This window comes from Lissotriton vulgaris, chromosome 10 (genome assembly GCF_964263255.1).
Source record: "Lissotriton vulgaris chromosome 10, aLisVul1.2, whole genome shotgun sequence".
NCBI lineage: Eukaryota > Metazoa > Chordata > Amphibia > Caudata > Salamandridae > Lissotriton > Lissotriton vulgaris.
The window spans coordinates 817,386,038-817,401,716 of record NC_141698.1 but is presented as its reverse complement, the minus strand read 5'-3'; the positions used below and the strand labels follow the sequence as shown (position 1 = coordinate 817,401,716).

Genomic DNA, 15,679 nt, shown 5'->3' with positions numbered 1-15,679 from the left:
GGGGCTCTCTTGCAACGGGAGCTGAGTGTGCTAAGGGAAGGGATGTTGCTGAAGAAAGTGGTCTCTTACTGGCAGTGCAGTAAATGCAGGGGTGAGAACGGTGTTGGAGGATGAAAATTTCCTAAGGGGGCTGGGGACATCCCTGGGGGTTTGTAGTCAGTATTTCTGGCTGCCTCATGGGTCTGTGTCTCCCTCTCGCTGGCCGATGGGGGTTAGTTTGGCTTGTTGCTGTGAATTTTATTTGTAACCATGCAGTGAGTCAGGGGTCAATCTGCAAAGTCTGCCCCATGGTGAGGGCAGATGGATCATTGAATTGATGTTTGTAGGAGCGGGACACTGGGGTTGTCGCGGATTGCTGCTTAATTACAGAGTGGCCGTGCACTTTTTCTCTGGCGGTGCTTTGTGTGTTTGACTTCAGATCATTGGCTCTCCATAACACCCCCCCCCCCCTATTCTGTCGAGCCCCACTGCAGTTATCTCCAAAACAAACAGCAAAATTAGACCTCTGTAGTCTGGTGTCTGCCGTACCCAGGCAGGTACGTGTACCATGAACAGGTGTGTCAGGGGTTAGCCCTAACCACTTAACGTGACAGGTCATGTAATTAGTTTATTTGTTTTACATAGCACAAGCTGGACTCGAAGGTATTGGAGCACTTTACGATACATCACATTAGCACCAGTTAGATTATACACAAGGTTGGATTAATTTGTTTTTATTTGTTAGGCATGGGGAGTTTAAACAGTTTGCCCAGAATCACAGGTTCCCCATTTTCTAAGTCAGCTGCTCTACTCGTAAAGCCACATAAATCTACTTTCCACTAGTGGCCGTCCTCGTCCCTTTAATGAAATGAACAGTAAAAACCAGATCATAAACAGTCTAATAAACAGCAAAAAAACAGCTCATGCACGGACCTTTCAGACCATAGTTTGACGCTGCAGAGATGCCCGCTGGTAACCGAGTCATCTGTACACCACTTTCAGTACGGAAGATTGACCTAGTGTCGTTTTTATATGGGTTTGTTAGACATCTGCCAACAATGTGGAAGGACTGATTACACCTTTTTCTCAAAGGGCAGACCTGCTGCCCCTGCAGCGCCACTAAAGGGGCAGGTCTGAAAAAAAATCTCCAAATAGATGTTGCGGCAATCAGGATAATGTGCTGCATAGCTAAATACTCTTGCAAGGCATTGCAAATGCTTGTTATAAGTTACAAATTATATAAAATTGAGGAAAATAAGCTTGGAAGAGCACTTCTCTTACACAAAACAAAACGGCCACCCCAGACTAGCCCCAAATTCTCTTCCAAAACATTTTGTTTCTAGTCAAATTTTACTATGTATAGGGGATGTACATTTGTACAGAGAATCCTACCTAGTGCGTTAGGATGTGCTGTAGCTTTTACTGTGACTTTGGCGCAAGTAACAATTTGGAGTATCGCAAAATCAAATACCTTCGTACCAGCTGCACCCGGCCCACATCGAAGGCTTGAAACTATTGACATCAATCCTCTAGCCTTCATTACAACAAGCCAACAAAACATTTCATGTAATAAACATAGCCAGACATGAAAGATTCAGGTTTATAATATGAATGCTTAGGTTCGGGCGCATCTTAAGTGTTATGCAAGTGAAGAGATGCAGTTAAAACATCGCAAATGTACTTTTGGAAAAGAAAAAAAAGGGCATACTACAATCAAATTTAGAAGTTGCTAGTGTTAGACAACATACTATTAGCCATATACTTCTACTTCCATATCAGAAAAAAAGGATTTGATTTATAGTAGAGAACATGAAAAACCTTCCTACACAAGGATGATAAATTATATTTTAGTTTAAGATTTTTACAGGCATCAATGTTTAGTGCTGGATTATTCACTCTACTTACACAATGATGTTGTTGATAGGAATATGGATCAGTTTCACAAAGAAGCCAATAAATCCCATAATTGCAAAACCTATTGCCGTTGCCATAGCAATCTTCTGGAATTCTGCAGAAGGTAAAAATAAATGTTTATGAAAGCTGCTGTAGATTACATTCTCAAAAACGTCAGATTCTATATTACATTTTAAATAACAGCCAGGCATGCAGCGAAAGGCGTAACACTTTAGCTGCAATTATATAGGCAAGGACAGGCCTATTGCAAGATGATGCTAAGAAACATTGGACAAGAGTCTTGAAAATGTTAGATACATTATAACGGTATGCATCAGCTTTCGCAGTATACACTATTGTGTCCGTGTCATTCAAAAGTAAGAAAAGCTTTATCAATCTTCAATTGCATGCAACAAAGAAAAATATGACAGGCATTGGCGAGACACGATAAGCAATTAACGTTCTCCAAACGCTATGCAATAGATATAGAACATGTGTGACAGAACAAGCATGGGTAGTGGACTTTGCAACATCACATTCACAATAAACATTTACCCTTTACCAACATCAAACACAGGATCTACTGTGTTCCGACTGAAACAATTATTGGAATTTATGTTTTTCTCCAAAAAGCACTGCACATCTAATTAGTACAGTTTTATTACGGCAATAAGTACCATTTATAAAGTGTATTTACAAAAGAGTTATCAGCAAGTCACTGTGAAAGGGAACTTTAAAAAAAAGCAATTAATAAATATGCAATCCATAAACAGACTTCAAATATTCGAAGGGTAGGTAAAAGTGAGTATAGTACTAAGTTCAGAATTTAGAGGTCAAGAGCGAGCCTAAAAGAATTAGACAGACAATGATTGGATAGCGACAAAGGTCAAGTGAATAATCAGCTTTATATGCAAATAATGCATTTGTTAGAGTGGTTGCAATTTACCCACCAACTTTTACTGAATGCATTGATATTTTGGGAACGGACTGTGAAAGTGGGTCGGTTTCCAAAATACTAAATTGTAGTGGGTCACAATTTAACCTACCCCATGAATAATAATGATGGGTCACAAATTTGGACCCACTGCCATTTGATCACAGGGATGACAGCCTACTGGGGTCAGCAGACCACCATTTCACTGCTTTTAAATGCAGCCCATTTTCTAACCCCTCGGAGTCCTTGGAAAGACAATATGCCCTCCGTCTAGAAAGGCTCACCCCTCACCCTAAAAATAGAATCTTAAGCAAAAACAGTAAGCAGATAAGAAAAGGGGAGCGGGAATATAGGTAAAGCAATAGACCAAACTAAAAAAAGAACGTAGAAGTAAAAAAAAAAAACTGAATAGTTGTGGCCAGCAACAGAACACTTGAAGTTTTGTTAAACCGTTGAATAAATGCTGAAGGCAGAATCGTCAGTATATCGTGTACAGGTGAATGCTGAATGTGCAACTAATAGCCGTGATGGGTGGAGGGTTAAGTCAAAGAAAAGACATGTACGTGTGAATACATGAAGTTCATATGAGAATAAAGGAAAGAATCTGAAGGAACCTCAGTTTGCTTGAGATCAGAAAACTCAACTGTCAGATACAGGATATGAGCTTAACATTCTTAGGAGTCGAGGGAGAACAGAAACTCCAATGTGAATGGGAAATACTAGGGCGCCCACAGAGGTCTTGCACACCGGGAGAGAGGTAATCGCCTTGCTTCACTCCAATCATAAAAGTCTCCGAACTGACATTTCTCCCCCCCCCCCCCCCCCACCTTAAAGGAAGTTTACATATTTAAAGCCATCTTACAGCTAATGATGCTTTTGGATACAAAGTATCAAAAGCTTCCTTCTAAGCCTTTCTAATCTGGGCAAAGATTCCAGCATTACTACAGGGTTCATTAGTATATCACAATCATTCTTACACAGGACTTACTACAGAAATGTGTATGCAACTAGACTGCGAAGTGCTGGGCATAAACCTGAGTGCACAACGATTTTCTCACTACCTGTACTTTAGCCATGGCTGCACAACCCAATAAAATAAAAGTAAATTTCTTCGCCATTCCCCATTTGTATGTTTCACGGAAACGTATATCGACCAGAGCGCCCTTCTGTGCCCTACATCTTTAAACATGCCACCCACCGTATACACCTTTATGCTGTTCTATACATTACCTTTTCGGTCAGGCTTTGTACACCTTTTAACAAGTCTGATGGAATCCTTCACAAACTGGCGGCTTGGTTCAACAAATTGCATTACTTGATCCATAGTGGCCTGTCAAGTACAATGACATTTGTTAATGGAAAGAGCATACAACAATGTTACTACATATTACACAACTGGGCAACTCATTACTACAGCACACTTCACAGCTATTTGATCTCTCCTATAAGCAACAAGATGCATTCAAGTTCAGACTGGCCGTAATGCCAAAATGCAACTCGGGCAACAATTTAATTTGTCTTTTTTCCACTGCACCAAACCACACCATTTGAAGAAGGCTAACACGGACACTATTGGACCAATGATATCAAGAGAGAACTGGGCAAAAGCACATTTTTCACTCATCAGTACTCTGCAGTCGTTTGTGAGGGGGAACATCTGATGGATCGTCATTATCATGGTATAAATGTAATTTACAAGGATATATATATATATACATATATACATATATATACACATATATACATACATATATACATATACATATATATATATATACATATATACATATATATACATACACACACATACATACACTCTTTTCTGTAAATGACTTGCGAATACCACCCAAGACCGATTAGGTGTCTTCACAACATACAAGGATAAAGATATGCAGGCAACCCTCCATAGTCTAACCTACCAACGTTACCAGATCATAAAATATCTATTTTCTCCAAACTGCCAGTCCAGACTGGGCTGAACCGAACCAGAATATAGTTCTACATCTACAATGTGATATGCAAATAGTGAGTCATGTAAAATGCATTCGCTTAATGGTCCTTTGTAGGTCTCACCTAGGCAGCGCGCATGCGCTGCTCTAGAAGGGCCTTAAGCCATCAGTCTGCTCCTTTTCCCCACACTCTTGCTTGTGCTGGCATCCACCTTGCAGGAAATCGCAGCATGCGTGCGAATTGCAAACATATGGCTCTCGCGCCGCCACTGCTGCTCGCTCCCGCAAGGTGGAGGCCATCACAAGCGCTTCAAAACAGCTGCTGCTTGTTTGCCTTCACTTTTTCCCCACACGAGCACCACTCGCTGGACGCTTCTACTGTACTGTATCGACAGTCTTAATCTTGCCTACCGAGAAGAATCCCTTTCCCCCTTCCGAGAGGCGGCACCAATGTTTCAAGAAAATTATAAGTTTACCCTACTCTCCAACGGAACCTTATATGGGTTAGTCGTCTCTAGGAAAGCATATTTATTGACTCCTTTCTCTAGAGTTTCTGTATTATCCCCATTCTCCGAAAAACATCTTATTTTGCAGAAAAGTCTTATTCTACCCCTCTGTTTAGCTGTCTCTACACAGTGTCTTTATCCCGGCCTGCCTCTACCAGCAGTCTCTACACAGTCCTGCCTGTTGCAGTAATCTGCTAATGCATTTCACTGGAGTAGGAATCGATTGGCTTGAGACCGGATGTCTTCTGGCACCTGGATGAAAACATGTCCTTTCTGTGAGTTGCCCCAGCTGTCTGTAGCTCCAGGCAGGGTGGAAGTCCTTGGCTGCAGCTTGTGAAAGCCTGGGCTTGCTAACAGCTGGAACCGCTAATTTACAACAGTCTCTACCACCAAGGTTCTGAACTGTCGCTTGACCTTAAATATACCAAGTCTGTACTCCTGCTCCTAGACTGCACGACGCGCTCCACACCTGGAGACAGAACATGCTCTACTCCTAGAATAAACTGCAGTGTGTGCACCTGGAATCCGAACCCACAAGTCTTAATAATTTAGCCTGCCTCATCTTTCATCGATGCAGTATTAATTTGCCCTTATTTATTTAGCTCTGCAATAGGCGGGCAACGTCTTCCCGTTTGTTACAAATCTTTCATTCAGCGTGAAGCATGGCGGCAGGCTGAGCAGTAAGGTTAGTAACATTTGCATGTTTACTACGTGCAAGATTAACGACCCGCTAAGGCACTTACATCATCCTGCATTTTTATGAAAGCACAAGGAAAGCCATGTGATCTACTCTCCCCTGTCATTCTGCCCCTGTCCCCATAAGCCTCCCAACCTCCTCGCACCCACCCGTCTTTTTAATTTATTTATTGCTGCTTTTTTTGTTTCCCTTGACCTTCCTGCAGCATGCAGACACCTCCGGTCGCCATACGCATAGAGTAATCTGCCTTTATAACTGAAACAGTCTCCCTGGCTACGTGCAGGGCCAGGCTTTAACTCAATCCCTCACATGCCCCAATGCTGCTTCATCTCGCTCCCCCACCCTTTTATCTCGCTTTTCCAGCCCCTTCCTCAACCAGTCCATGCCCAGCCTTTTGGGACAAGGTGTACTCTGCTCTGTCCCCACAAGTCTCCCACCCTCTATGCTTGCATACGCACTAACCCACGTTTAGTTATGTATGTTTGCTCTCTTTCGCACCACCTACCTTCACCACATAAACACCTAGAGTCCGAGTAATTGGAGTGGTTTCGTATGTGAACCTGTTTTTAAAAGCGCAGGTTTCTGCGCCACACGCTGCAAGTAATATGTATTTTTAATTTCTTGCCTGCGCTGAGTCTTTCAAATGCCAACCAACACTTGTCCGTTTTTCTACCCCCATTTCCCCCACGCTTGCATACGCACCAACCACTCTTTTCTATTTATTTATTGTTGCTTTTTTGCCTCCAGGGACTCCCTGCAACACAGTAATATGCACTTCTAAATTAAACAAGCATTTTCCTGGCTCAGCACAATGCTTGGCTTTAAGTCAATCCCCATCTTGCTTTTCTGGCCTCTCTCTCAACCAGTCCATGTCAGTTCTCGGGGACATGAGGTGGACAGTAGGCAAACATGTAGTGTTGGTTTATTTTTTGGTGGGCCGGGAGGCATACACAGGTCTAGGAAGTTCATAGTACACCTCTTAAGTCACCCAAGACTTAAAGACACATTCCAAGAAATGCCCTGCCATAGCCCCTATGCACAGGCAGGCTTATTCAGGTATGAAAGGAGCATGCAGTTTAGTTGCAGGTAAGCAGGCCCATTAAACTGCACAGTTTCAGGCACAGGTGAAATGTGGGCTGTGCCTACTATGGCAAAGAAAACAACCCGGTGGAGTGTTCATCGCAGCAGGCAAATGCAGACTTTACTTACTGTGAAAGAATGGTTGTTTGGCTCAAAAGCTGCAGTTGACAGTGTGCCGGCAATCTATTTTCAGAACATTAGCACTAGTTATTGTTTGAGTCGGACATGAGCGAGTGTCAGACAGCCATGCAATATTTTCTAGGTCAAGTAACAACTAGCTCATCAGTCCAGTTCTTTTCATTTTTTCATAAACCACAGCTAAATTTCACAGAATGCTAAGACCAGCATTGGCATAGACAATAGGTCTTGCCTTTGGGACATTATAAGTGTTTAGCCATGCAACAGTTAATGTTGTTGCAGTAAGGATATTGGGCTGCATAACTAAATACTTTTAAGTTCCCAAAGGTGAGACCTATTAGCTATGGACACCAAATGTACATGTTTTTATGTTTCATACCAAATAAATGTGAGGTCTAACTTTTCTAATGCTTTTCACTGCAGTAAGCCTATTCCTGTATTGAATCCATTTGAGAAATATTGCAATTGTATTGTAATTGCATTTATATAGCGCTTACTACCCCTGATGAGGCATCAAAGTGTTTTTTCGGTGAATTACTCCGGTACCCATAAAGGATTGGTGTTGAATTAGTATAGTGAAATATGAAAGTAATTTAAGTGGTGGATAGGTTAGTCAATTATTTGGATTCAGATGGATAGAAGATGGATATAATGTTTGTATTTATAGAGCGCTTCTTACCCCCCCGATGGGTGTTGAAGTGCTTTTTTTGGCGAGTAGCACGCTACTCCGTAAACCCATAAAGGATTAGTATAGTGAAATATAAAAGTAATTGGAGTGGTGGTTGTGTTATTCAATTATTTGGATAGAGAAGGGTAGCGGAAGGATAGAAGAGGAAAAAAGGTTGCATTTATATAGTGCTTGGTGCCTCCGATGAGGCATTGAAGCGCTTTTTTGGCGAGTAGCATGCAACTCTGGAACCCATAAAGGATTAGTGGTGAATTAGTATAGTGAAATATGATATTTGAGTAGACACATACGTCATTACCAACACTATAAAGTAACAAACTTCAGACTGGTGTTCCCATTTCAAAATAACACCTAGAGTGTTGAGCTTACCCAAATATAAAGAAGTAACCCTTAACATGTCTGTTGTAAGTCTCACCATATTCCTGAAAGCATGCAGGTATACCTTTTGCTAGTGACATCATATATGAAAGAAATATACAAATAGTTGTATATCTGTCTTTTTCCACAGACTCATACAAAGTAGCCCAATCACTAATCCTTCTACCAACATGTCATAAACCTCACTTTTGGTCTGCAGCTTCACCATTCTACTACTCAGAGTGTAGAGTCTAGCCAAATACAAAACAGCAACCCTTCACATGTCTCTGCTGTAACTCACTATATTCCTGAAAGTATGAATGCTTGTCTGGGTCTGGTGGCGCAGTGGACAAATTCATCCACTGTAGGGGCCTGTGTTCGCCCTCATGGTCACAGGTACTGATCCCAGCGGGTCCACTCAGCCTTTCATCCATCTGAGGTCGATAAAATGAGTACCATTGATTTGGGTAACAATATACATCTGTTATTCAGCGCCTTGAGACCTTCGGGTGATACGTGCGCTTTACAAATGTACATGTTATGTTATATTATATTGTCTGTACCTTTTTCTACTGACATCATATATAAAAGAAGCAAACAAATATGTACCTGTGTTTTATAAATCTACCATCTTCAGATGCATAACACATAAGAGAACACAAGTGCAAGTACACATACCTCAGTCACAACACCATGCATACCTTTAAAGAGGACAGCACTTTACATTTCAGACAACTGCATTTATGCAGCCTACTTCAAGTGTACCTTTCCTCAGACTCATACAAAGTATCCTAATCACTAATCCCTCTGCCAACAGGTCTTAAATCTCACTTTTGTGCTGCAGCTTCACCATTCTGAGACTACTCAGGGTGTTGGGCCTAGCGAAATATAAACCAGCAACCATTTGCATGTCTCTGCTGTAGGTCTCACTATATTCCTGAAAGCAAGCATGCATATGTCAACCTTTTGCTAGTGACACCATATATAAATATATATATTTAATTTTTTTATTGATTTTCTCCCCATTTAATACAAGGTTAAGGCACATTTGTCACCAAGTATGTGAAACAAAATACAATGCCCAGCTTCGGCTAGAAAAAAAAAGAAAAAAAGAAATTCATTACATAATTCTCAAATGCAGCCGGTGTTTAAATCAAAATCCTCTATCCCCCTAAAATTAGAAAACTACAGTAATTAAACAGCCGCAAACAACAAATACTGCAAACAGAATGTTATTATACCCTTCCTATGTTTGCTGTACCCAATTTGTAACCAGAGCCCAAATTGGAAATCCCAAGGCCCTCTTTCTCTGATCTCTTACTTTATAAATTGATTCTAAATTATAAATAGCCAGCAGCCTTGACAGCCCATAAATAAACGTAGGAGGATCAGGGCTTATCGATTTTAAAGTTATGCATAAGTAATTCATAGCCATATCAATAAACAGAATTGCAGTAATAGATCCCGGCCTAGCATTTCCTTCCCTGGTAGATCCTACACTCAAAATTACCAGGTCAGCAGTAATGCTGATCGTGGTTCCTAGAATAGCAGCCACAAATAATTAAATCTCTTGTTAAAAAAATACCCCAATCTAGGACAGGAAAACATGTGAACCGAGTCTGCTGCTTGTAATCCACACCTATTACATTCCACCCCCCTCGTACCCTCATTTAACAATCTTCCCAGGAGAATAATAAAGATCAAAAATAGACCTAAAATGCTGGCTCTTCCAGTTATTAAAATCAGATTGGCCAAGTCCAAAGAGTCCTCCATGTTTATTCCGATATTCCCCAACTTATTTTCCCACTTTCTTTCCAAGTGCCTATATTGTCCAGGGATACTTCCAGTAACTGTTGATAAATCGGTCCTATTCAAGATTTTTTTCCTATTATTTTGATCAGAGGGATCTTTTCCACCCTTAGTCTGAGCCTTGCAAGCCTCTCCGAAGAAAGCTGCGAATCTGTAGAAATTAAAAATAAATATTGGATAAACCACATTTTCCCTGCAAATTCATAAATGGTAGGAGTTGGCCACCATCAAATAAATCACCCAAGATGCGAGAATGCCGGAGGTCGACAATGGGGTATAGACACTTACATTTGGGAACTTCATCTTTCGCTGATTTGTTACCAAACTAATTAGGCAGCTTTAAGAAACTTAAACTTGGTGTTTTTATAACAGCTAGGTTCCAGTATCCTGACTAGACAACTGTTTATTTCATCCCCCAGCTCAAATTCGTAGATGGTCTGTTAGCTAACGGAATTTCAGCCTTGGCCCAAACTAAAAGGGTCCCCATATGTTGTATCATGGATGCCCAATAATATAACAAAAAATATGGGATCCCCATCCTCCCCGGTGTCTGAGGAATCATCCATTTAAGAGCCCTTCTCAGTCTCAGATAACCCCAAAGGAATCTGGAGCAGATCCGCTCTACCTTTGCTAGACAGGAAACGGAAAACTCAAGAGGGATTGACCTACATAAATTTAAAAATTCGGGAAGGACCATCATTTTTAAGACATTACAGTGCCCATGAAGAGAAAGATGTAAATGGTCTAATCTCTCCAGTATTCTAATAACAGGTCACATCACAGGTGTAATAGTCAAATCCAAAATTTGTTCTACTAACGGTGTGATCTTAACTCAAATAGGTTGCTTCAATAGTAATTGGCAAATCTACTGGGTATTTGAAAAAGTGAAAGGAGCGTCTGTTTTATCAACATTTAGTTTGTAGCCTGAAAAACGACCAAACTGTTCTGCCAGAATCCTAACTGCTGGAAACGCTGTAGAGGCATCGCTAGTGAGGACACAATATCATCAGCATATGCCAGTGTTATATATTCCATATAATAAACTCTAATTGGTCCAATATTAATACTCAAATTCAGCCGATTAAGAAATGGATCAATATATAATGCAAACAGCAAGGGGAGCATGGGCACCCCTGAGTGGCGCCGCTACGAATACTAAATCTTGACTCCTGTCCAGAGATACGGATAACAGCTTCTGGATATACATATAGAGCCTTGACCGCTTGAATAAATTCCAAATAGAACCCCATCCATTGCAGGACGTACCACAGGAACTGCCAGGAGACCCTGTTGAATGCTTTCTCAGCATCAAACAGGATCACCCCTAACTGAGACTCTGTTGCTTGAGCCCAGTCAAGAAGAGCAATTACATGTCTCACATGATCAGCTGTATCCCTTCCCGGAATAAATCCATGCTGGTGGACTGATACCAAGGGAGTAATAACTTTACATAGCCGATATGCCAAGATCTTAGAGACAATCTTACTATCAGAATTAATAAGTGAGATGGGTCTGTACGAAGAAGGGTTCAACTCAAGAAGTTTTTTTTTTTTTAAATATGATCATAATTGTTTTTCGCCAGGAGTCAGGATAGAGCCCCTTTGGGCAGATTGAAATGGCATCATAAAATCTTGAAGTACCTGCCGAAATGCCCTAAAAATTCCAGGGGGGGTGCCATTCGGGCCAACCGCCATTCCAGTAGCTAGCAATAATATAGCCACCTCCGCTTCTTCCCAAGTAATTGGTGCTGCTAAAACCTCATTCTGATCATAGAAACGAGTGCCATAACCACAGCTAACAAAAAACAGCAGTGCCACCCTCTTACCCCGCCCCCCACCCAATGACCAGCCACCAACCCCGCTCTCAAATGAGGCTTAAGGACCTAGGCCCTCTGGGATGGGAGCAATTAGTCGACCCCCCCCCCCCGGTTCCACCCCACAGAGCAAAAAAGGGGTGAGAGGAGAAAAAAAAAAAAAAACAGACATCAGAAAAACAAAAACAAAAACAAAGCATTAATCCAAACCAACAGTGGCAATGAGTATATATATCACACCCACACACGTCAGGAACGCATGCAATCCCTGCGGCCTCATGTACAAAAGAAATACAAAGGAAATACAAGAATTACACAATGAGGAAGAGTTACAGGGCACGGCAGCGGCGGACAGTACGAGGAGGGGCAGAGGCCAATGGACCAATAAGTATAGTTGGCAACTCGCAACAAACTATTGTCAATTTAACTTCTGTGGTTCTTAGGAATAAGGAAGAAAACATTCTCAAACTTGGCCTCATATGCCCCCAAAACGAATATGGATTATGCAGCAGTCCGAACGGACATTTACAAAGCAACAAGAAAATTAAAACTTAAAAAATTCCATCTGCTAAGGGCAAATAATACCAACACCAGCATCACGGTACATAATACTAGTAACACAGAAGGGACATGGTCTCAGGAAATGTCAAGCCACCATCAACTTTTAGCCCTATAATGCCACGTGATTTAATCGATGTGTTTCACGAGAACGTGACTAGTCAACTCAAGGAATTACATAGGACATGCAAGAGCAAATACAAGTATGATAGATCAACAGTGGAATATGAGTCTCTTGTAGCCAAACTATGTAAGGATAAGAACATTGTGCGACCCAGTGACATAGGAGGGAATGTGGTATTGCAGATTAAGTCTAACTATGATAAGGAAGCATACAAACAATTTAACAACCGGCAACACAGAGCATGAATATGACCCATGTCAAAATTATGCAGACTGAATTCAATCAACATTTGTCTAAATGGAAAGGTAAAAAAACTCCTGTCTGAGACTGAATACAGGTACTTGAGAACAGACAATCCGGTGATGCCATCAATTTATTATATACCCAAATTACACAAAGATCAGGCAAATCCCCCCGGTAGACACATTATCTCAGCCAGAAGGGATTACTTGAGAATACTCTGGTATATATTGATTATTTTTTGCAAGGTTATGTCAAATCCCTAGATTCTTACATACAGGACACTGGGGATTTACGGTTTAAATTGCAAAATGTTGAACGGCATGATAATTATTGGATGATTGCACTGGATGTAACAGCCCTGTATACAAGTATTAGGCACTCAGACAGTATAGCTGCTGTGAAATACTATCTGTCACGCAGGGATGTACTTTTTTGATAAACACAGTGCAATGTTGGTGCAAATGCTTGAATTCTGCATTGAGCACAATACATTTATGTATAACAATCTATTGTACAGGCAACTGCAGGGAGTAGCGATGGGGGCCAGTTTCTCTCCAAGCTATGCTTGTTTGCATATGGGAGCTTGGGAGGAACTGGTCCTCGTGGCGGAATTCCGTGAAGTAATGGAGAGCAAAGTGGTACTATGGTATCGCTTCATTGACTATTTATTTGCCGTGTGGAGGAACAGTCAGGAGGAGGCTTTGGATTTTGTGGAGACAATTAATGAGAATAAATACAATCTTAACTTTACAGCCACCTTTTAGTCAAACAGGTGCCCTTCTTAGATACAGAGGTATATGCCAGCGGGAATAAACGAGACGACTATACAGAAAGAGTACCGCTGGGAATACCATCCTCCACGCAGGCAGCGCACATTCAGCTCACCTAATAATCAGCATTCCGTAAGGCGAAATGATTCGCCTAAGGAGATTGTGTAGCAATGACTGAGTTACATCAGGCTCAGGTAGCCAGTACAAGGAGGTTTTTGGAAAGAGGATACTCCAATAAAACCATTGAAAAAGCAAGGTCAAAATCCATGCTTGCAAGCCGCACTCAAATAGTGCACAAATATGTCTCAGACGAGACAATCATTCATAGTACCACTAGTGTGCCAGAGGGCAATGTACAAGATGCCTTTTTTCAGGATCATAGTTGGATACTCTAATCAACATAAGGATCTACGAAAATCATCAATAACAGCTGGCCAATTGTACTTAAGGATCCGGTTATTGGTAACTCACTCCCAAAGAAGGTATCTATTACTTACAGTCGAGCACCCTCTATGCGGGACAGACTGGTGGACACTAGCCCGGAAGTCCTAGAAAAAACATCATAGTTGCAAACCAACAGCGGTTTTTACAAGTGCAAAACTTGTAAATCCTGCACCCATGGGACTAACAGGAAGACATTCAGGGATGGATTTAGCAATAGAGAACACCAGATAAGTAAGGTCCTTACCTGTAAGACTGATTATGCGGTCTACATCCTTGAATGTCCCTGTTCCCTCTGGTATGTAGGGAGCACCAAGCACCCAGTACATAAACTTATATTACAGCACCTGAGGGCAATAACCAATCAGGACAATACGTACCCGGTAGCAAGGCACTTCAAAGAACACCATCACAGCAATAACAAATAGCTCCAATACTAGGTTATAGATACGGCGAGTGCCAGCAGACGGGGTGGCAATAGAGAGTCAAAACTGCGCAAATTAGAAACTAAATATATCCTACAATTAGACACTAAACAACCTGGGGGACTCAATCTCACAGAGGATCTTCATACCTGTCTGTATTAGTAGCTGGAAGGTCCATATAGGATATATCAAATTTACAGTACTATACAGTAGGGGTTATTTTAAATGGTTTAGACTTTGATAATTTTTTGTTTTAATATGATACATTCTACTGTATTTATATCCCAGACTGATACTAATCAATTTGCGCAGTTAGTACATAGTGAACCCTATTGACTACAACTGATCAGGGCCTAGCTATTTATTGATATAACTGGAGTACCCTCTAACATCCTACACAGTAATCTCTCCAAGTCATTGTGTATCCATTAGTTTAGTCGTGTCTAAAGAGACATACAGTACTTCTTCCTCATAGGTACACTATGTTAATACTTAGACACAATGCTTGGAATTTAAAGTGTACGCAATATATATTTTATCAATTGCATATATTTTATCGATTTGCACGTTTTGGAACTTTTTCTGAGCTCTTACATGAGTTATCTACAACAAAGTATTTTTTAAATCTTATGTGGATTTTATTTGGGACTACTTTCAGTGCAGGTATTCAACTCAGACAGAACTGGGCTCAGTCTGTCTAAGGGAGTTGAAATCTGTGAATACAACATTGAAATTGGTTTTAATTTAAAAAAAAACACATTATTCACTTTTTAACACATTTTGGGAACTTAGCACTTTATGGATAGGTCGCAAGTAGGAGTTATATATTAACAGTATTGTATCATGAAATGGGATTCAACCCGTAATTGTCATGTGTGAAATAAACGCTATTTATGTGCAGTCATAGGGGCCACCTTTAAGGCAATACAGTATCGAGGGTGGTGGACTCCCTGTTGAGAATGTCCAATATCAGTAATGTTTTACCATCGATAAAGGCCATTGGTGATGTACTACCCTTGGTATATTTCAAGGTATGATCAGGAGATAGCATTAGGACATGTACGTATTTTACGTAGATTATATTAGTGTATTAGCTATATGTGCACATTTTCTACACTGTTTTAATGTAGTTATTGCGAAATTTTGTACAATCATTTGCACTTTAAAAGCGATATTTGCACATTTAAATAGGAATGAAATATTGGTTCAAGCGATATTACTTGGCTATTCGGTATTTTACAGAAAGTTTTATCCTATAGTATTTTTAATCAATGC

At 40.8% G+C, this 15,679-nt stretch overlaps 1 protein-coding gene across 2 annotated transcripts in view; it reads right to left on the bottom strand.

The window, feature by feature from the left end:
• Window positions 1-15,679, bottom strand: part of SEC61G (SEC61 translocon subunit gamma) — a 39,005-nt gene that overhangs the window by 9,493 nt on the left and 13,833 nt on the right. The window contains exons 2-3 of one of the 2 annotated variants that reach the window (XM_086941736.1): window positions 4,037-4,136; window positions 1,885-1,987 (exon numbers count right to left, since the gene is read on the bottom strand). In XM_086941736.1, the coding sequence (XP_086797862.1) occupies window positions 1,885-1,987; window positions 4,037-4,130 (197 nt within the window). In that variant the 5' untranslated portion in view covers window positions 4,131-4,136. Of the gene's footprint in view, window positions 1-1,880; window positions 1,988-4,036; window positions 4,137-15,679 lie in introns of those variants that run through there. The other variant, XM_086941737.1, reaches the window with a different exon arrangement.